The following is a 22,826-nucleotide window of genomic DNA, read 5'->3' on the forward strand; positions in this document are numbered from 1 at the left end:
ATAACTACACAACCAGTCACCTAACATTGTTTTCCCAGCTGATTCTTTCATGTTTATTATTTTAAAAACTCAACACATTGTGCAGCTGTCTCCACAGACAATGTGAGCTACAGCTTGCCAAGGAGTCAACAGGATTCAACTCAGGCTGAGTTTTTCGGGAAGTGGAGCCAGAGCTGATCCACACCTCAGAGGTAGGTACCAGCATGTTGGGACAAGACACACTGCCTCACTTTGCATTTTCTTCCTCCTTTTTCTGTAACAAAACCTCAGAGCACCTCTAATTGTTACAACTGCCTGACATGTTCTTTTGACAATGAGCGGTTCTCTGAAGGAATCATATGGAGGGATCAGCGATCAGCATCAGCCTCAAGGTACAGTGACGAGGAATACTGTCTGGAGTTGGGCTTATACACACCCACTCTCCTACAATATTAATGAAATCACTGTCTATAAACTTTATCGTTCTTCTTAAAAGTGAACTTTCTTCTTAACTGCCTTTCTAATAGTCATTTTCCAGGTTGGTGTGTTTGGCATTGTGTAATATATGTAATAAAAGGGACATTAAAAGACAAGGTTGCACCATTTATAAATACCTTCCTATTGTGCAGTCTTTAGGGGGAACATATGCTCCTTCCAATAATCTGTCAGACGCTTGCTGCGTATTGCATTACACACAAACCCTCCTGCTCACTACATTTAATAAGGCTTGTGAAAGCTTTGGTGCAAGACTACTGACTTGTAAAACTGCAACATGCTGAGCCAAGTCTCTGTCTCCGTTTCCACAGATGAGAGGAATGCGGCGCAGACGAGAACCTTCACCAGGTGGATGAATGTGTTTCTGCAGAGAGTAAGGACACAAACTTGTCTAGCCTTTTATATGTTTAAAAAAAAAAGAAAAGAAGGTAATTTAATGTGATCACCGATAGGGTTTATGTTTTGTTGTTTCCAGTGTGACCCTCCACTTGAAGTGCACGACCTGTTCACAGACATTCAGGATGGCAGAATACTCATGGCCCTGCTGGAGGAGCTGTCTGGCTGCAAATTAGTGAGAACCAAACCTTACAGTGCAAAAATAATAAGCTTTTCACTTTGAATTTGCAAGCTGGGGAGAGTTTGTGGGCTCAAAATGGACATGGAGGGTTCACTACATAGAACCAACTCTGTCTCTTCTTTTTCTTTTCTGCTTCCTTTTTTAATAACCTCTGATTTATTTGAAAATGGTTCAGTCATTGCCATGGTTTCTGACCACAGTGGCCTGTACACCTGTGATGATAAAATGTAGGTTTTCACAACATTATAGTTGCTGAGTAAAAGAAGTCGGCCTTAGCGTGGAGTCCCTGCTGCAATGTCCCTGTTGGCAAGGCTGTAAAATAAATAGGAAATCATCTGTTGTTCTCAGAAGAGCAGAGCTATTGCTCAGCAAATAAGGACCCTGTAAAGCGGCATTACATAACAGCACCTCATTCTGGAATAATGTAGAACATTTTCACTTTATCATGTCGTAAAAAAAACCACACTATGCAATACTCTGCCGCGTTTGTGAAGAAAAGTCCTGCCTCCATAATAACTTATATTATGTAAAAAGTTATTGCCATGTTTATTACATAATGCATTTAGGGTTTTTATTACAAAATGCTAGGCTTTCACAGAATGTGGCTTTATTGCATAATAAAGTGAACATTTATTACATTATTATTCTAATTATGCAGATTTAAAGAAATTGTTCTGTAACAAACAGACAGTCTTTAGTGACACACGGAAAAACAATGCATGCAGACAGACAGGAACGAAGATCCTCAAATGTGTGTATAAACACAGGCATGGGATCAACGTGGGACTGGAGACTGACTGGGACAGGTAAGCAGACTTAAGCAGAGACAGAGTCAAAAACTGCAAACCACGAGACGGAGAGGAAAGCTAAAAAAAAAAAAAAGTGTTTATTTTCACAATAAAATGACATGGACAAACGGAGCATGACAGAGCCCTCCCCTCAAGAATCACCTCCTGGCAACTCAAAACACACACCAAAAAACAAACATCAAACATGGAACATCAAACATACAAACCCTTCTGGGAAGACGAGGAGGAGAGACAAACATCCCGGGATCGTGGGAACAAAACATGAAGGGAGAGGTTACAAAGCCGACCGAGTGTGATTAAAGTCCCTGATGAGAGAGGGGTCGAGGATGTCCTGGCCAGGGACCCACGACCCCTCTCTTAAGGACCATAACCCTCCCAGTCGACCAAGTATTGGACCCCGCATCCCCAGCGGCAAGAGTCCAAAATCTGCCGAATGGTATAGACTGGCTCGCTGTTGAGAACCCAGGGGGGAGAAGGGGGTCTCGGTGCGGGAAGCAAGGGAGACACATTGACAGGTTTGACACGTGAGACATGGAAAGTGGGGTGTACATGCAGAAGGGGGAAGTAACCGGGTTTATTACCTTACTGATGGGAAAGGGACCAATGAAACGAGGAGACAGCTTTTTACAGGGGTGACGCAGACAGAGATCCTGGGTGGACAACCATACCCTCTGGCCGGACTGGTAGGGAGGGGCCGTGGAGCGACGGCTTGTAGGGCTGCTTCCTCCGTGCTCGGGCCCAGACACAGAGGGGACACAAACATCACGGTTAAGTGAGGGGAACAGAGGGGGTTGGTAGCCATAACAACACTCAAATGGCGAAAAAACCAATGGAGGAACAGACCAATGAGTTGTGGGCATATTCTACCCAGGGAAGTGCTTTGACCCATGATGCCGGAGTGTTAGAAACCAGGCAACGGGGTGATGTCTCAAGTTCTTGATTGTGACACTCCTGGCCGTTGGACTGCGGATGGTAACCGGAGGACAGACTGGACCGGGCCCTGATGAGAAGGCAGAATTCAGCCCAGAAGCGTGAGATGAACTGGGGGACATGGTCCAAGACTATGTCCAGGGGCAGTCCATGGAGCTTAAACATCTCGTTGAGGATCATCTCTGCAGTCTGTTTGGCGGACAGAAGCTTGGCCAGGGGAATAAAATACGCCATCTTGGAGAATCGGTCGACCACAGTCAGAATGCAGGTCTTCTTCTCTGATGACGGCAACCCGGTGACGAAATCCAGGGAGATGTGGGACCAGGGTTTGGACGGCAGAGGAAGGATTTTCCCATGAGGCTGGGCATGGGACGGCTTACACACCGCAAAAACCGGATCCTTGAGTTCACACTATAATTTGTTTCTGCACAAGATAATTATTATTATTATTATATAATAATTTTCTTGAGTAGAAGGTACAGGGGTGAAGCTTCTGGTCTGAACCCGACCTCTGGGAGAGAATGGCCCCCACCCTGGAGTCTGAGGCGTCAACTTCCACCCCAAACTGACAGTGAGGGTTGGGTTGACGGAGAATGAGGTGAACCGGGGTTTAAGGCACGGTTGCCATCAGGGTTCCACTGGAAGGGCTGCAACACAGAGGTGAGAGAGTGTAGAGGGAACGAGACAGAGCTGAAATTGTGAATGAATTTCCAGTAGAAGTTTGTGAACCCCAGGAAACGCTGAAGTGCTTTCCTGGAGTCCGGAACTGGCCAGTCACACACCGCCTGGACCTTCTCGGGGCAAACCATCACGTAAAGTTCAGTCGGCCTTACATCTTGTTTGATTTGTCTGTTCAAAAAAACAAACAAAAGAACCTGCATCAGGAATTCAGTGTGAATGACAAAAGTGGGAAAACAAAAAATATCTTATTGTCTTGGGTCATTTTAGAATGTGCCAAGCCAGATGTTTGTCCATATGTTCTGCCTTAATGCTAGGATGAGCACACCAGCTGCTGAATGTAACGTCATATGTACCACACACACACACACACACACATGCAAAAGGTAATGTTTTTATTTTGTAAAGCACTTTGGTCAACTGTGTGCTGTGTGTTGTGAAGGGCTATAGAAATAAAGTACATTACATTACACACACACTAATATTTAATATTTAATGTCAGCTTTACAGGTTTCGGTCGTCTTCACACCGCATTTTCAGACTCAACAACATTTCCAAGGCCCTGGCTTTCCTGGATGATAGACACGTGAGTGTGTTTGCGTTTAAAGTCAGTGTGCAGTGATGTTGTTTGGACACGCATTACATTCACTTTCCGCTTCAAAACTCAATTTTGAGTGACGTCTCCTTCCTGCTGTCGCTCAGGTGAAGCTGCTTGGCATTGATGCCTCCAGTATCGCTGATGGAGTTCCTTCTGTTGTTCTTAACCTCATCTGGAACATCATCCTTCACTTCCAGGTTGTTTTTGTAGAAACCTACATGACATCACTCTATGATCTGTGCTATTGTCAAACTTCTTGACCTGGTGTTTGTTGCTGACCTGGCAAACACCTCGCTGTTTTATTATAAAACAGGTGAAGAAGTTGACGACGGGCCTTCGGAGGTGTTTGTCTTCCAGCCTCTCGTCTTTACCAGAGAGCAGTTACTCCCCCTCCCCTGACCTCTCTCTGCAGCCAGATGATGTTGGCAGCTACTCCTGCAACACCTTGCCAAGCAAAAGCAGAACGGCTGCCAACGAGCCAAAGTACCACGGAAAAGCTATCAAGACTCTTCTGCAGTGGGTCCAAAGATGCACATCAAAGTGAGTATAAACAAGAGCCAATCACTTACAAAGTCATTTTGGTCAAAGAATCATCCAGAACCACACTTTTCTCAATTATGTAATTTGAAATGTGTAGGTTTGGAGTGGAGGTAAACGACTTCGGGAAGAGCTGGAGAAGTGGTCTGGCATTCTTAGTTATGATTAAGTCGATAAACCCACACTTGATTGACCTGAGGGAGAGTCTGTCCAGAGAACCACAGGAAAACATTCAGCAGGCCTTCACCATCGCCCATCACAGTCTGAATATAACGCCTCTGCTGGAGCCTGAAGGTAAGAGCTAACTGATTACCTTTGTTTTCATTCCAAAACAAATACCTGAATAATAATAATGTAGACGTAGTCAGAACTGAATGATGAATGGAACGACAAAAAAGAGCCTGCAGACGAAGATGATGTTAAAAGATGTAATTAGCAAAGCTCATTCATGCATGGAGTGTTTAAAAATGACATTTTCTGCATCCCATTGAAGAATGATTCCCAAAGTGTGGGCCACCGCCCCCTGGTGGTTTGTGAAGGTACTGCAGTTGGGCCACGAGAGAGGATAAAAAAAATTTAATTTTCAGTTTTGTCATTTTCAAAAAATCATAAAATAATAAAGATTTGTTTTTAATAAAGGTCACACACACGCGCAGGGGTAGTGTAATCCTTGTGCTGGTCTCAATCCTGGATACATTTGGTTGGAAGGGCATCCGACATTAACAAAATCTTCGCTAGATCAAATGTGAGGATCATCTGGAGCCCTAGAGAGGTCGTCTCACAACAGTTGTACACAGCTAATCTAGAGTTTTGTTGGACCGCAGAGGATTTTCGGAATTTAAAAAGGATTTTTTTCCCAATAGCTGACATAGAAGATCAACTGTTTCTCTGTCCTCTAAGTCCCTGTTGCTGAGTGAACGCAGTTTATCTCTCATCCCACAGACGTGACACAGACGTCACCAGATGAGCAGTCCATCATCACTTACGTGTCCATGTTCCTGGGGCACTGGTCAGACACAGACGAGGTCAGTGTGGCTTTTTCAAGCATGAGACAATATGTGTGAAGTGATTTGGTTTCAATGTTTCAAAGAACAACAATAAGGTGGATTTGCTAGACTTTGCGTTACATACACTCTGATATATACGTTAATATTTAGCATGTTACACCTATGAGAGCTGCACAATATGGTCCAAATATCTTACTGTGAATATTTTTGGCAGATACTGCAGTTGCGCCCTGATTCATATGTGATATGATGATTATTGTTCCATCTTGCCTGTCATTTTTTTTTAGCATCTGTTTAGCAACATTTTTTCTTTCATCGGAAGATCAAGATTTCATCATCATGCTGTCATGTCATTTTGTCACGCATGATCAGATAATTGCAGTGTCTTTTGATTTTGATATTGCACTTGGTTATATTGCAATTTGGGCTATTAATATTATTGACATATTAATCACAGAGCTTTAATGGTAACAAAAGGTTGGTTCATTATTTTTTTTATAATTTTTTTTACTTCATATTCAATGGATACCATGACATGACCTGACTATTTCTTTAAAACATGCAAAAGAACACAATTATTGATTAGTGTATTGGTTGTATGGGCCATAAAATGTCAGAAAAGAGTAAAAGTGTTGTTCGCCAATCTCAAAATGCCATATCTTGTTGTTTAGATTTAGTTTAGTTAGATTTAATTTAGTTATAGGAGAAAAGAAACCAGGAAATAGTAAGTAGTTCATTATGAATTGTTGAAACTCTAGTAACCTCCACATGCACACTGTGTCACAGGATCCTTTTATGGATACTGAGGTTCCTGAGATCCCTAACTTTGGCTCTCTTGAGTCAGTCAGCCTTGGAGACACCTGTGCTGACAGTGCAGAGGCTCAAGCTCTGCTCAGAGGTTTGGAGAAGAGCAGTGAGCAGCTCCTGTGGAGGCAGTGGTCCACAAGATCCTCGGACAGCGCGCGTGCCTCCTCGCTCCACACGAAGGAAGCGGTTTCATCTGACCTCTCCCCCACCGACAGTGACGCCCTCTCATCTCGTCATGGCCAAAATATCACTGAGCAATCTGCAGCCAGTGCTGCCACCTCACCTTTCCCCAACAAGAGAGGAAGATGTCGAGGCATTTTGCAGCCGCCCAGTCCAATGGATGCAAGGATAGTCAGCCCGGAGATCCGATCATGGATGGAAAAAGGGTCAGATCCGGTCAACAGCAAGCCAAGAGTTAACTTTTCTTTGAGTTCAGAGGAAGGGATCTACAGCTTATCAGTGCTGGACTCAGACGAGGAGGAGGCCTACAGCTACATCCTGGATCTGAACAAAGAGGTTTTCCAGCCATATAATCAGCCAAAGAGACAAGTAGCAAGAGTGGAAGAGGAGACAGTGGAGGAAATGTATGCAGAGTCAAAGTCCTCGGAGGGAAGTGGGATGTTAAATGGTCAGGAAGCCCCCTCTGTGCAAAAGACAGATTCTGATCTTGAATCTGCAGTCAAGGCCCAGTCTCTGTCTCACAGGAAGTTTGATTTGGACACAAGAGGAAATCGTTCCAGAGCGATGACAAACAATAGACTTGTGTTTGATGTGCAGCAAGAAGATGAAAGCACTAGCAAAGAGGAACCAGGGGAGGAGAGAGTTGTTAGAGGGCAGATTAATGATTCTGGTGATTCTGTTGACAGAGAGAAGGAGGAGGAGACAGAGGATGTTCAGCCGGTGACACATGGAAATGATAAAGCAGAGGCTCCAGATAAAAGAGAAAAAGCAGAGATTTATAAAATTTCTCGCTGGCAGAATGAGGTTGAGAAAGAGACTGTCAAAGAAGTTGTTGTAAAAAGTGTGCAAGTGAATAAGAAGAGGGTAGTTAATGAAGAGGAAGATGAACATTCAGCATTTGTTAAAGGGCAGGACAGACAAGAGGAGGGTAATATTATGAAGGAAGAAAAGGGAATTCAAGAAAGCTTTGTGGTTAAAGAGGGTTTTGTGGCAAATGATAAAATATTAAGTGCCGAGGTTGTATGTGAAGAAGACGAAGTAGAAGAGGGAAAAAAGAACCAGAAAGACACTTTTCCCCAAACAGAAGCTTTAGCCAAGAACAAACAGGAGTACACAGTCAAAGTCACACGATCAATGGACTTTACAACAGCAGAAAAAAAAGACACAGAACTGAAGGTTAGGAAGTGTAAAATAACTGAAGAGACGACAAGAACCAAAGATCATCTGGAGGGAACGAACTCAGACAGTGGCACTGATGGAGTTGTCATTCCTGCTGGTGATAACAGCAGCAGAACAAGCAGCTCTCATTCATCCAGGTAAGCTGTGGGCTTGACTTTGGGCAAAATATATCAAAACAATGAAATCTTTCCAATCAAATCGCAGTATAAAAGATATTATATATTATATAATATTATATAATAATATTTTTAAGTTAAGGTTCAGTTAGATTTTCACTGAGATTCCACTATATTGTAATATAAGGATTTAAATCCTTTATAAGGATGGTTTTAACAGTTATAACAAGCTGTGGTAGTAATTATGTAATAATTCAAATGTATGCACTAATAGTGAATATAAAACCATGGGTCAGATAATACATAATGTATATCCTAAATGTCAGTTTTATTTTTGCAGGGCCAGGTGTAGTTGTAGTTGAGTTTTTATCCACAGTTGTCAAATATACTCACCTTTTAGGGATCGTGGCTCTCTGTTCTGAGCTCCTCTCGGCTCATGACGCAGGTCACGACAGTTGACCCAAGGCAATGCCTCCGTCTCCGTTTTACTGCATTTATTATCCAATTCTCTTCTAGACCGAAGAAGCAGAAGTGTCAGCTTCTTTTAAAATCACTTTATTTACATTATCCTGAAAGCTCCTATGGCCACTACTATTATTATTATTGAATTATTGCTGAATAATGCCAAAAACAAATCCTGTCTACTGCTCCAGTATAACAGATGCTGTCGCTGGTAGTTTCGCTGTAGCATGGTAGTGTAAGTTAATTTGAACAATAACAGTTGGCTGAAAGCAACTCATTTTTATTCCATTTGAAAATACAAACGCTGCAAAACTTTATTTTTTTTTAAAAAAAAGAAAGCAGTCCAAAGCTCCTGTGGCAGGTTGTCAGCCACTGTTGGCTGCTCAACACAAAACACCAGACAGTCACTCAGCTGTATTCTTATATTTTAATCTTCTCACACAGCTCAAAAATAAATCAAACCCACGCTGACTCAATCTGGTTTCTGGGGCGCACAAGGCCAGTCATTCTTAAGATAACAAAACTCAAACTAGACGATGCGGCACGTCCGTTTTCTCCTGTGTTGTTGGCAGCTCTGCACCAACAGTGGGAGAAATCACTCACCAGGTGTTGACTCCGCAACCATGGCAACACTTGCGCAAGTCATGGAAATAAAAGTAAATACAACACTTAATTGTTAAAACATTTAATGGTGAGAATCTACTGGTGATTTTGGCAAATAAGGACACAAGTTTGCCTGTGTCAACGTCCCTAAACAACATAATGTGGTGTATTGGCTGCTGTTGGACTTTCTAGTATAACATGTACGCCCCAGCTAGAATATATAAAGGTAACAAGTAATATACAGTATATATAGAATAACAGATATGCAACTTTTACACATTTTATCACAACAAAATAAATCATGCTTAACAAGTAAAGTAGTGAATAATGGAACAAAAAGCACAGAAAGAACTATAGAGCACACTTAGGAATCTTGCATTCATAAATATTATATAGTAATATATTCACATAGTAATTAGTGTATGTAGCGCTATTATTGTAACTGAGGTGTCATAATGGATATGTGCATTGGATTCCTTAATCGTTAAGAAATATCTTATTGATTTGATGTTATCCATATAAGGCCTGCTGATCTGTTTCTTATCTATTACTTGTCCTTCAAAATAAAAGTGGGTCACTCAAGTTGTTGTTTGTTCAAGTTAACATTTGCAGTGAATGTAAACTTTTGAAAAGTGCAATTCTATTTCTGTTAAACTTGTTTAGTTTAAAACAAACAAAAAAACAAACAGATTATACCTTCTACAGTTTTGTCTAATGAATATCTCTCTCTTACTAAATCCACTTCTGCTTCGCTGGGACAGTCATTGTTTGGGGGGCAGAACTTTGCTCTAATAGTCAGTTCTTTCACACAGACTAAACAGATAATTACATTTGTGTCTCTGCTTTGTTGTTATTGATTCTGCATAACGTTTGTTTCTTTATAACAGATATATATATATATATATATTTATGTGAAGTACCTAATTTTAGTTTAAAACCTAATTCTCCTGTGTTTTATCTACTTTGCAGTGGTGAGGGAGGATTCATTCTTCAGTCCTCTGCAGCCTCCTGTGACATAACCCCATTAGAGCTGCAAATTCTCTTAGCCCTGTGGATCCTGCTCTACTGCTGCTTCATCCTGCCTGAAATGAACCTCTGAGGCCCCCTGCTGTAAAGCCTTCTTATTAAGCTATGCTTATTAGCCCAGTTTCCACTAATGAGCCAAACAGGGACACTTAGGGCTGCGTTGACTCTTTATCTGTGTCACTAAATTTCCCTCAAGGCAAAATTTAATGATTATGTTTGCCTCTTGCTGCCAGCAGATATAATTTGTCACTTGGGCTATAGTCTCAGATAAACACACTGTTTTCTGTTGTCGCACGGTTTTTCAGCTGCCCGCTCACACACTGCACACATTGTGGGACATGTTGTTTTTTGTGTGTTTTTGCTGAACACACGTCCAAGATGCTTTAGTTGATTTGCTTTAATGGCAGAATTGCTCCACATGGTGGCACTGCAGCATCACAGCGGGACATGTCTGGCATGACAGACTGTCTATATAGCAGTTTGCTGCCTGCTGGGTATTCCATATAGGGCTTGTTGTTTAATTAGAAGCTGTGTTGACACGGTGAGATTAGGCTCATAATATTTAATGAGCACTTTGACATTTCTTAGACTCACTTGCTGTGTCGAAGTAAAAGTTCACCAACAATTCCAGACATTTTCTCTGACATTTTTATGACTTTTGTGATAAATGATAAAGCAGGCGCTTGCTCTGTATTATATCGCTCCTGGTTCCGTCGTATAAAAAAATACTGTGTTCATAGGATTTTACTTTGTGAAGCACATTATGATGGAATACCTCAATGTGCACTGTAAAGGTCCAGTGTGTAAGAATTAGTGACATCTAAAGGTGAGACTAAAGAGTGAAACAAACAGAAGAGCATCAGTGTACTTTGAATCAGATCCCTGCGTTGGAGCCTGAGGGGCCCGACAGCTCGAGGGCCGGGCTTCGTTCCAATTACCACACCATTACCTCGGACTCTGATCGGGCTCTGGCTTTTTTTTTCCACTGAGAAAAGATGCGTTTGTGTTTCAACTTCAACCAATTTAAACGGCGACTGCTGAACGCAGCAACCCGCTCTGTGCTCCCCCTCCCCCGCTCCCCCAGATACATCAATAATGTCGTCAATACAACATCAGTGAAGAAGTTTGGAGATGGCGAACTGAAGACAATAGAGAACTAGAGGGGAAAGGCAAATAATCTATTTAACAACCCAAAAAATGCTTCAAACACTTTTCTAAATAAACATAAAATTGAAGGAAATGAAATATACCTACTTAATTTAAAGTGCCCTGATAAGGTCAGAGGTCTATGACTGCACCTGTGCATCAAGTCTCAGTCATTAAGTTAAATAAATGAATTGCCTGTTTAACTTAATCCGTTATATCATACCACGCTGAAACCCAATTCACTTATTTTAATGTGTGCAATATGAACAGCCTCCATGTTGTAATGGGAAGTTGAGAAAAATAAAAAATAAAAGTCAGGCTTGATTTGGTTTTGGGCCTGAAATTCTGAAAACCCAAAACCTGGCTCCACCCCCTAGTTCCAGCGCTGCACTCAGGCCTCGAGGCCACTACTTTGATTACCACATAACAAACTGAATAACACATGTGTGCTCTTGGATTCTCCCACTCTTCTTTGTTGGTTTAGGCATCAGGTTTATGTGTGTAGTCATTCTTTGTCATTTTGTGTCGTAAGATCTATGATGACCTCTATTAGTACGTGATTAAACACAGTCGTACAAAAATACTTATAGGTGGTATATAACATTTCTGTCAATAAACCCTCCTAAATGTTACGCACTGTACACACACTTTAAAACTGGAGCAAAATGTAAGTATACACCAGTTGCATAACTGTTCAAAATCCATGTTGACCAGAGTTTATTAAAGGGGGGGAGTGTATGCACGAACCTAAAATGTCCATGGAACACACACACACACACACACACACAGCTGGTGAAATTCTAAGAAACTAAAAGCGCGCTGCCATTGTTTGCTTGGAGCTCAACCCACAGGTCAAAAGCTCAGCACCATAGATCGATGCACTTTCAACAGTACCACCACCCCCGCAGCTGAGGAGCTGGATTTTGGTGTTGTCTCTAAATCAGGCCGAACTAGGACTGCAAGACAAGAGGCAGTGATGTCAGTAATGTGGAGTTTTATGTTGCAAGCACTGCTTTAAGTGTTTATGGCAGAGAAACTGTTCCAGCCAAGCGTCTGAGAAAGCAATGAGTGGTCAAGCTGCAGCATTGTCACGTACTAGCTCTAAATACATCCTTGACCTGTTAACTTTACTGTGACCTGAACACCACAACCACTGCTGAGCCTGATGTCCAACAGTAGCTAAAGCACTCTATATTTGTTCCAGTCCCCTGACCTGGTATCAGACCCATGCTGGTCTGAGAGTGGGAACCAGGCACTGGAGGCCCTGCAGCTCACAGCCAACTCCAGTGTGGACACCACCATCACATCTGCTCTCACAGATCTGCAACATAACGGAGGAGTGGAGGTGGAAGCGGTGGAAATCTGGGGTGAATGCACACTCTCCCACACCAATGTTCCGAGAAGAAAAGCTGTGTTTTTAGCCTACGGGGACAAAGGAGCTGCCGGTCTACTGCTGCTGTGTTTGATTAGTTTGTGTCGCTTAGGGAAATCTGAACAATGGATTTCAAACACCAAAGTCATAAAATAACATATTTGAACTCAATGGTGAATGCAGAACTTACGTCAATAAATCCTGTTTGTTATGATGTAAAATCACAGATTTTTAGAGTAGTAGTGAGGGTTTTACAAAGCAACACAAGCTTTAGTTTCCATTCAGAAAAGGCTTTTTAAAGGCCTTTTACACATGTAATTAAAATGTGTTTTCTGTGATCGGATTGCAGTCGGATAGCGCCTGACCACTTGTAAGTGTAAATGCAATAAGTCTCAGATGAGTTTCTGCTCCACCCACAACATCCAAGTTCATTTGCTCGGAAAGTCCGGTTCATTTGGGCAACCGAACTCTGATTGACGCAAACTATCAGAGTTCAATGAAGCAAACTCTGGTCCGCCTTAAAACATAGGTCCCCGTTTGTTTCAAGTGAACCAAATGCATTGCATTGTGGGTACAGCACAGCCAAAACATACACGCTTGTACAACGATAGCCGGGTCCATTGTAGCAGCGTATAATGTGTAGTATGTTCACATAAAACGATGGTGGAAACAGAAGTTGCCCTGCATTAACCAACAGATGAGCCAGTTTTCTTGTGTCATTGTTGTCTTTTCTTCTCCTTCAGTAATTCATGATGCAGCGCTGCCTCAGGCGAGGAGGGGGTTTGGTTTGTTTCACTAAAGTTCAGCGTGAAAGCAAACTCGGACCGGCTGGATGTTGCAACCCCCAATTGTGCCGAGTCTGGCAGACAATTAAGAAAGAAAATGACCGACCGTAAGTGAGTACGTTATCTCATCATAGAAAAAAGGAGGCCAAAGTGACAAACATTTTAGAAATCACCTGCTTTTCTTTGTGTCCCCACTGGCAGAGCAAGCATCTTGTGTCTCAGGCTGGCTTTTGTGCAGTCAGTGCTGACTATACTGTATGTCCTGAACTACCACTTTAAAGGAATAAACATTTAATGTGAACAGACAGACAATAGTCAAGCAAACACCTCTAAAATTGGAAAGATGAATGAAAATGAATTTCAGCGAAATTAGGAAAACAAAGGTTCTCTCACAATGCATCACCACCCACTGCACAGCATATTAGAGATCAGCTTTTTTCATAAGCTCTTGTCTTTTATGGAGAGGAGATGCTCACTTCTGACAGCTGGTAGCAACATATTCACACAGCAGGTGCTTTTTTTATGGGTGTATAACCTCGTTCTTTTCCAATTTGTATTCATAATTCATCTGTAACCTGTTCTTTTTCTTAATGACAAACAAATCAGAGTCCAATGAGGTGCAAAACCATGTCAAACTATCCCCCACTCTGCTGTTTTCAGGAAATTGTTTTGTCTCACCAAGTTCTTCCTGAATCAAATACAGAGGAAAAGCTCAAAAGCAAACAAATATTATTTCACAGTGTTGCACAGTTCTACAAACATCTTTGTCTGCTGATAATAGTAAGTTGTTTTTTTTAATCATGCAAGGGAAAAAACACACAACAAAAGGCAGAGATAGAGGAATTATACACATCACTTCTGAAAATGAACACAAAATCCAAAATGGAGTAAAGTTTGTACTTTTGATTGATATTTGCCCATCACTGGTTAGGTAATAGTATGCATCATAAGAGTGTATGGGAGTGGACCTGTGTGGTTTACAGTATGTGGCCTTTACATAGTGCGTTTGCTTATCTGTGAGTGTACACTTTATTGATCCATGTCGCGGAGCAACACGCTGACGCCGGTGCCCTGCAGTCACTTTCAGTCTGTTGTTTGGGAGCACGATGAATGATGCTGAGTAGGTTCTCAGTCAGCAATAATTACTGCTCTCTATACATCAGTGAGTCAAAGCCTGCAGTCTGGATCACACAAGTTGTAACAAGACAGCTCAGAGCAAATCCATTAACACACAGATTGTTTTCACAGGCGGGCAGAAATGTGTATCCCTAAGTTCCAACTCAGGAAATCCCACAGTTTGGAAAATCTCCTGAGGTCTCATCACTTTTCCCAGACTCGGTCGACTTCTCTGGAACATCATCAAAATATATTTGTCTTTGTCACAGTGAGATACTCCCTGCCCTGGTATAAGCATTTGGCTGAGACCCCTGAGAAACATATGACACATAAACTCTCATCGATAACGTGCAATAAAAACGCCAAAATACACTTTCTCCTCATCTCTCTTTGTTTTATGTGCGGGCCGGTTCTTTTTATTCTTTCTGTCTGTCACCACTCCTCAGGCTGCTCATGTGGTCATGTGGCTGGAGACAGAAGTCTTCAAATCCAACATGATATAGATCATGCTGGACTCACGATATATGACCACCTCGCGGGACTTGTCCTGATCTGAGGGAACATTGTTGTCTGGAATTCAGTGAAAATCAAACACCTTTTTGTTTTGTCAAAAAAGAAAAATGAACAAGACGTGATACCCAGGTGGACGATCCCGTCCCTCTGGTGCTCTTCAGTTTGGACAAAATCTGGTTGAGAACAATTGAGGCACTCAAGAGAAAGAGATGAGATAAAAACATGTCAATGTGTTCCTGCCTTCAAAGCCTGCATCAGGGGAAACCATAGACTGTGGAGTACAAAGGGATGCAGTTTTCCGAAAGTGGGACAAAATGAATAGTTAGCCACTAGGGGGCGACTCCACTGGTCTGCAGAAAGAACTCTTTGGGAAAATGAGCCTACTTCTAACATTAGTAAACATTTCCCTGAGGAGTTAATGGTGTCATTTGCTGAAATGATATCCCCATTTAGAGGCAAATAGACAATAAAGCCCCGCACATAAGTGGACACTGGTGTGATTGCCAGTATCGTCCAATCAGTGCCTTGTTGCAAGGTGACATCTGCAAATTTACTGTTTCAAAAACTGACATAATCAAGATACTTTTATAATAAGTCTGCGAAGCAAACACAAACACTGTTTTATCCCCTGTGGTCACATGATACATTGTGTTCAACAGTAAAAAAAATCCACATACACATATTAAATTTCACAGCACATTTGGTTGTTGTTTGTAGAATCTGTATTTTGTTGTTGTTTCATTTGCAGTTCTTTCTTTTTAAACTGTTGATGCGTCATCTGAAGTAACTTGATTTGAGGGGAATTGGAGATCTTACTGAAAACAGCAGCCAACCTGCACCGTCTCCTCCCCTGCTCTTCGAGAGATGCATAGACAATTCCTTTATTTTGTGTTAGTGACAAAATGCATTTAAATTGCAGTGATTCATCCTCGCAAATGAATCTCTGTAACTCATTCACAAGCATGAAACATGTCCTCCATTACAAAGGCATTTTCTCTTCTGTCATTTCTTTTGCTCTTTGCAGCTGTTCCCTCGCTGCAGCAACATATCTGTTTTCTCCTATATTTATCATCTTGGGCAATTATTGGAAATCACTTTCTGGGAACATAAAAGATAATTTGCCAACACACATTCACACACACATAGGTTTGCACAGCATTCGTAGTGAGGACACTCACAGACATAATGTATAACCCCTTACCCTAACCGTAACCATCACAACTAAATGCCTAACACTTACCGTAACCTAAACCCAACTCTAACCCCCACACACACATATACCCTTTTCTCTAGCAGGCTTTTTGCTAGACCTTTTTTTCAACCTCAGCATATGTGAGCGAGCCCTTTAGAGAAGAAGGTGATTAAAGATGATAAATAGAAAATAGTTTGACGGATATGAAAACAGTTTTTTATTTTTCAATATTTACACCAGTGGTTCTCAAAGTGGGGTCCAGAAACCTCTGCGGGTCAACAACCCAACAGTAAATTCTAAAGCAATCCTTAATCGCACATTTGTGGAGATGTTCAGACTTCTGGATTCTTTTCAGTTTTAACATTTCCCAGAGGGGTTAATGGTCTGAAATGCTAGGTTTAGGCTATAGGTGTAAATGACGTTTCCATTTATAGGAAACTGAATAAAGCACTTTATAGTCACATATGAGTGGATTCCAGTGTGACTGACACTGACTGCGGCTTGTTTTGTGCAGTTGGCGCCTACAGATGCAGGCGACCTCTACGATCTTCTGCCCTCAAAAAACTGACATGGCGCAAGTCAAACCACAAATTAGGACACTTCACAACAGGCGCATGTTTTTCAACCGGAAGTCTACATGTTCATTTTTATACACAGTCTTTGAGCGAGACGGAGCTGGGGGAGAATGTGTGACCATGTGTACTGATGGTGCGTCAGCAGTAAGAGTCAGTTTACTGCACTCTGTCAGCCTAAAGGTTATTGATGAGTTCTGTACGCTGCATCGACAAGCATCCAAAGACAAGGAATCAGATCTTCACTCTGTTTTGAACACAGCTGAAGACAGTGGCAGGACACACTACATACGGGCAGTAAGCGTATCCTTAATTAATTGGAGAAAGTATTATGAAGGGAGTCCTTGGAAATTCGCGGGCCTCGGTTTGAGAACCCCAGCTTTACATAATTATATCTGAACAAGCATTTCTAAGCAACACAGACCTGGTATTAAAGTGGACACACTCTTATATACACCTATTTTTTGAAAAATCTGGCAGTTTTTGAAACCAGAAGCTAGTATTTTTCTCTTAAATGGGAACATCCTTTATAAAAATTGACATCATGTTCTATTGAAGAAGACCTAAAACTAGTGATTAAGGGCATTTAGTCTTCAGGAAAATGTTTACTGATGTTATAAATCAATGTTTCCCAATGGGGAGCCACTGCCCTGCATGTTTTTAGATGTTTTCCTGCTCCAACACACCTGATTCATATATTCAGCTCATTATCAAGCTCCACAAAAGCCTGACAACAACCTGCTCATTTGAATCAGGTGTGTTGAAACAGAGAAACATCTAAAAACATGCAGCACAGGAGTCCCTGAGGACCAGGATTGGGAAACACTGTTCTAAATAAAGTAAGAGAGACTGTTTTTCCACAGACTTCCATTCCAATGGAGCACTTTTGTGCAACCAATGGTGGCTAATCAATTAAGTTTTACTTCCTGGTTAGACTCACCCTGCAAACTGGAAAACCACATCCACTTTTTTTATACTTTCTATACTAAACAGATATTATAAATGGGGTTTGGGACCATTTGAAACTGTGAAAACCAGATTATTATTATACTATTATTAGCAATAATGGCGGCTTTAATATTTTTTTATCATTATGATATTAAAATGGACTGTAGAGTGTAATGGTGATGGTAAAATTACATCATTCTGCACTTGTAATCATACCTGAAGATGACTTTTTAACTTTGATGTTGCTACTTTAGAAAAGGCAAAGGCATTTGATGTTTCAGAAAAAGGCTTCAAGTGAAACTGAAGAAAAATACACAGACTAAAATGAGGGTCAGCCGTGTCTCCTTGAATCCTGACAAACCTGCGATTCCTGCTGCATCGCTTCATTTCTTTAAACATGTGATGACTTCTGTGAGCATGAGAGCATGTGATGCAACACATTGCAAAACAGACACACTTACAGTTTGTTTAAAGCACACCATTAAGTCACTGGAGGTTCTTTATGCTGTGCAATGTGAGTTCTGTTGCATCAGTGAAGATAGTCCAACCTTATATCTCTGAGTCCTGATCAGACATGAGGCACTGGTCCTGGTTAATTTTTGACCAAATTGTCTGTTGACTCTCAGAGTCGGAGTATAAAATGGGGAGGTTTCTGTCAAACCCTTCGGCAGCACAGAGGACCTTGAAAGTAAGTGAAGCACTTTTAAATCTGGTTTTTAGATGACTGCTTATTATCGGACACGTTTAATTACATTTATCACTAAACTTGATTAATGGAGGTGAAGCTTTAAAGACCCAGTAACCAAATATATCATAGTTTGTTTCTGTATGGATGTTTTATCTGTTTTAACAAAAAGTAGTGTTTTATATTATTAAATACAGTTGTTCATTAATATTTGTGACCTAGAGTTACCTACTGTTATTAAACCTAACTTACTTCGTTTGATTCGGCAGGCTGTTACGATGCGTGGTATCTTTGCTAGGTGTGCTCTTGCAGCACTGCTGCTGGCTGTGACTTTAGCACACGACCACCACCCGGACCACAGTCATGACCACGACCACACTCATGACCACAGTGCTGTCAGCGGCCTGACTTGCCACAAGCTGGCCAATCCTCATGCCGACTTCGGCTTTGCCCTCTACAAAAGCCTGAATGCCAATGCTGCGTCTGGTAAGAACATCTTCTTCTCACCACTGGGCATCGCCACCGCCCTGTCCATGATGTCGACAGGAGCCCATGGTACGACGCAGAGTCAGCTCTTCGCCACCTTGGGCTTCAGCAGTTACAGCCAGGACCAGATCAACAAAGCCTATCACCACCTCTTAAGCATGCTCGGTGAAGCCAAGGAGTATCGGCAGTTGGATGTCGGCAATGCTGTTGCAGTGCGCGATGGTTTCAGTCCTCTGCAGAGTTTCCTCCAGAATGCTATGCACTACTACAAGGGTGCGAGCTTCAACGTTGACTTCAAAAAAGTCGAAGAGGCTACAGCTGAGATCAACCGATACATTGCCACTAAAACACAGGACAAGATTAAAGATATGGTCAAGGACTTGGACCCCGACATGGCCATGGTGCTGATCAACTATGTCTTCTTCAGAGGTAGGACATGCGCACACACACACAAGCACAGAGACACTACATCTGTAGAAGCTCAGAAGCACAGAACCACTTGCATGTGAAGTAAATCAGTCCGAGTTAAATGAGAGAAGCTGCACCATTTGAAAACATGTTACCGCTACCATTTGAGCAGATGCACACGCGTCTACATCGCTTTCTTCTCTCCCCCTCCATCGCTGCATGATACAGGACAGTGGGAGAAACCTTTCAATCCAAACCAGACACACAAGACACACTTCCATGTGGACCAAACCACCAAGGTTGAGGTGGACATGATGAGAAGAACCGGACGCTACGACTTCTATCAGGACTACGACAACCACACCACCGTCATCAGGCTGCCCTACAAGGGGAACACCTCCATGCTGATTGTCCTGCCTGATGAAGGCAAAATGAACGAGGTGGAGAGCTTCATCAACAAGGACTACGTCAGGCACTGGCACGACAAGCTTGTCAAGAAGTAAGAGATAGTTGAACATGGTAGTATACTAGGAAGGGGGATACTATATTTCATTTCCTTACAACATTTTGACTTGACTAGCTGTAAAACCAACTGTGTGTTCTTTTTCCCAGCTCTCTGAGTCTGCACCTGCCAAAGTTTTCTATCAAAGCTGATGCCTCTCTGGGTGAAACTCTTAATGAATTAGGAATCACTGAAGCCTTCTCTGACCAAGCTGATTTCTCCGGCATATCCACAGAGGTCAAACTCAAACTGTCAAAGGTAGGATCAGCAAATATGTCTATGTGTGTTTTGTTATCTGCACTATCTTGGCATTGACTCCATCCTGCTGATTTCTCCACAGGTGTCTCACCAGGCTGTCCTCAGCGTGGATGAAACTGGAACAGAGGCAGCAGCTGGCACCACCTTAGAAATTATGCCCATGAGTCTGCCGGAGACCGTGGAACTCAACAGGCCTTTCATGGTCTTCATCCTGGAGCATTCTACAAGGAGCATCCTCTTCATGGGCAAGATCAACAACCCCACATCCACGTAAAGTTGCTTTTGAAACCAACGCTGAGTTTGTCACGTTTTCACTCTGCAGTGAGTTTCAGTAGCCTCTGAACATTCTCTTATTTGTACTTCCGCATTTGAAAAGCACTGTTGCCGTGACATTACAAGAAGAACTGGTGAGATAATGAATGAAATCTACTATGTGATACATGTACTACTGGTGATACATGTACTACCCACTAATCTCTGAACCTGGCAAGGTGAAAAGTGTCTAATTACAATCTAATGCATTGTTTCCATCGGATTGTTGGACTGTAACACACTGTGCTTTTATTGTGGTGTTGCTGTTTCAACATGAAATAAAGTCTTGTCATGAACAACTGGCATGTTTTGATGTATTTACATTTGCTCTTATATTATTATTATTATTATTATTATTATTATTATTATTATTATTATTATTATTGTTATTTGCATGTTCTCCGTTTTCCTGCCGCACATTTTGAGCTCGGCTCTGGTGGCTTCTTCTGCTCTGAGTGTCACTGAGATATAAACAGAATCAGCGGCCACACAGCCATCTTCTGGGTAATCTATTTCTCTTTGCCGCCGTCTGTCAGAATTGACAGGCCCTTCTTGGTTTTCATCTTGGAGAGCTCCACCGGGAACGTCCTCTTCACAGGAAAGATCAATACCCTAGAAAAATGAGAATCGCGATCATAGCTGTCATCACAAAGACCATGTTAAGATCAAAATCATTGATTTGTTACTTGTCATAGCAATACTTTTGCAAATGTACTCATGTATGTGTCTCTGCATGAGTTTTTATTTTACTACGTGTTGAGGTTTCCTTATCATATAATACAATGCAACATAAAAACACTGTTTAATTCTTTTTAAACCGCAGTTTAAGAGGTTAAGTTTCAGATGACGATATAATAGAGGGAGTACATGTGACCTCAAGGACATCAGCCTCACACGACTCCTCGCCCTTTGACCTGTCAATAGATGAGTGGCCGCAGAAGTGCTGACACAGCGCAGCCTTGTCAGTGTCCACTAGTTCTGTTGTCTGTGAGGGGAGAAGAAAAAGCATCAGAATCAGTGTGTGTGTGTGTGTGTGTGTAGACCTCTATAGAAAGAAGAATCTATTGAATTTGGTCAACATTAAGTTACCTCACCCAGGCACAGCAGTTACAGTGCAGAAAAAGTTGTCACAAATTATTATTATTTATGGACAGATACTCATTTACACACGGATTGACCAGATAAAATGGAACACAACTCAGTCTGCTGGAGAAGGTGCCACCCTCAGATACCAACATAAATATGTTCTTTACATATTCTCTCTGAAGTCAGGCTGTAATTAAACACTCACTCATACTTTTCCACTGCACTTTATCGTGAATTACAAAGAGAATGTACGATTTCAAACATTTCAAGGACTGGCACATTTTTCAATTGGCTTGTGTTACAGTTGAACAGATATTTGATGATTATTAAATATATTCACTTTTCAAACTTTGTACAGTGTTACAGAATCAGGAAGCAATTGTCTTGCAGGGGAAAGCTTCTCAGTAAATTACCAGATTCTGGCACCGGTCTAAATTCTGCTGAGTTAGTACTTTGAAGGAAATGTACTTTGCTGTGAACCTTACACAGATCAGATGTAAAGCAGTGACTGTGCCAAAGCTGTTTGTTACATCGACCCACAGTATTTGTGTACAGTGTTTATGCCACATCATTTATGACTCTGTGTTTTACGCCATGCCGCATGACGTATCTACACTTTATTTCTTGCGACTGCTGAAGAGTATTTAACTCAGTTTGATGACTCGGATAAAAAAACACACACATTTCCACTGGTTGTATAAAAAAATTCAGGGAAGGACGTTTCATTGAAAATCATACCCCTTTATTTATTAAAAATAAATAACACAAATGAACATGACCTTGTTCAAAATGAAAATAAATGAACTATGAATGTCAACTAATGCACAGTTTAACACAGTAGAACAGAACTTTGAGTTAGCCGTTAGTCATTAGTGCAGCTATTATTATTGTACATGTATAGCTGTGATACTGCTATTGCTGTACTTGTAACTGTAATGCATTATAAAATATAATTATTGTCGTAATCGTGTGAAATATGTACTGTATTACATTCAGCTGCTCTTTATGCATAACATTTGTTGTCCATCTGTTTGCTGTGGAAGAGCAATCCTGAAGGACAGATGATGGACAGATGATGTAAAGATTGTAAAGCCCACTGTGATTTGTGAATTTGGGCGTTATAAATAACTTGAACTGATTTAGCTTGAGCTCGTGCTCTTCACTAGTGGGCTAATTACTTGGGACTTTCCTGTTAATGTAGTGATATCTGGTTTTCATCTTGGGTAAGAAAATGTGCTGAACAACATGACTTGAAAGAGTGACCAATAAATCATGAGGAATGCTCTCACTGCCAACAACAGCACTGGCATGACTGCTATCTTAAACCAGGAGCTGGCTTGAGAATGTGTATACATGCTTAATTAATTTGATTCAAGAGCCAAGCTGGTCTCATGTCTGCAATTAAACCCACCTTGGCACAGTGTTAGGGCGATGAGCAGAGAACAAACCAGGTCGTTGATCA

At 41.6% G+C, this 22,826-nt stretch overlaps 2 protein-coding genes across 4 annotated transcripts; both read left to right on the forward strand.

Moving 5' to 3' along the window:
- Window positions 1-167: 167 nt before the first annotated feature.
- On the forward strand, window positions 168-13,272 carry clmnb (calmin b). 3 transcript variants are annotated; one of them, XR_006362186.1, is made up of 12 exons: window positions 168-371; window positions 786-847; window positions 950-1,045; window positions 3,971-4,054; window positions 4,171-4,263; window positions 4,380-4,606; window positions 4,704-4,897; window positions 5,546-5,628; window positions 6,397-7,913; window positions 9,927-10,067; window positions 12,334-12,496; window positions 13,245-13,272. XR_006362186.1 is itself a non-coding variant. In XM_044049925.1 (11 exons), exons 1-10 carry the CDS (start codon window positions 314-316, stop codon window positions 10,054-10,056), a joined length of 2,544 nt encoding a protein of 847 aa, XP_043905860.1. In that variant the 5' UTR covers window positions 168-313; the 3' UTR covers window positions 10,057-10,067; window positions 12,334-12,600. The 3 variants fall into 3 exon arrangements, 2 of the variants coding, with proteins under 2 accessions (XP_043905860.1, XP_043905859.1); XM_044049925.1 differs by lacking the exon at window positions 13,245-13,272 and having other exon boundaries at window positions 12,334-12,600; XM_044049924.1 differs by lacking the exons at window positions 12,334-12,496; window positions 13,245-13,272 and having other exon boundaries at window positions 9,927-10,615.
- Window positions 13,273-18,123: 4,851 nt separating this feature from the next.
- Window positions 18,124-20,574, forward strand: LOC122783769 (alpha-1-antitrypsin homolog). Its single transcript, XM_044048600.1, has 5 exons — window positions 18,124-18,315; window positions 18,582-19,227; window positions 19,435-19,705; window positions 19,819-19,966; window positions 20,049-20,574. Exons 1-5 carry the CDS (start codon window positions 18,268-18,270, stop codon window positions 20,238-20,240), a joined length of 1,305 nt encoding a protein of 434 aa, XP_043904535.1. The 5' UTR covers window positions 18,124-18,267; the 3' UTR covers window positions 20,241-20,574.
- The last annotated feature ends 2,252 nt before the right edge of the window (window positions 20,575-22,826 follow it).

The sequence above is a fragment of the Solea senegalensis genome, linkage group LG17 (genome assembly GCF_019176455.1).
Source record: "Solea senegalensis isolate Sse05_10M linkage group LG17, IFAPA_SoseM_1, whole genome shotgun sequence".
NCBI classification, from domain to species: domain Eukaryota; kingdom Metazoa; phylum Chordata; class Actinopteri; order Pleuronectiformes; family Soleidae; genus Solea; species Solea senegalensis.

Excerpts from the sequence above, each read along its gene's own strand:
- clmnb (XM_044049925.1), top strand. The coding sequence starts at position 314 with ATGAGCGGTTCTCTGAAGGAATCATATGGAGGGATCAGCGATCAGCAT. Across the intron at positions 4,264-4,379 it reads ACATCATCCTTCACTTCCAG|GTGAAGAAGTTGACGACGGG; the intron begins GTTGTTTTTGTA and ends ATTATAAAACAG. Across the intron at positions 4,898-5,545 it reads GCCTCTGCTGGAGCCTGAAG|ACGTGACACAGACGTCACCA; the intron begins GTAAGAGCTAAC and ends CTCATCCCACAG.
- LOC122783769 (XM_044048600.1), top strand. The coding sequence starts at position 18,268 with ATGGGGAGGTTTCTGTCAAACCCTTCGGCAGCACAGAGGACCTTGAAA. Across the intron at positions 18,316-18,581 it reads CAGCACAGAGGACCTTGAAA|GCTGTTACGATGCGTGGTAT; the intron begins GTAAGTGAAGCA and ends TTGATTCGGCAG. Across the intron at positions 19,706-19,818 it reads CACGACAAGCTTGTCAAGAA|CTCTCTGAGTCTGCACCTGC; the intron begins GTAAGAGATAGT and ends TCTTTTTCCCAG.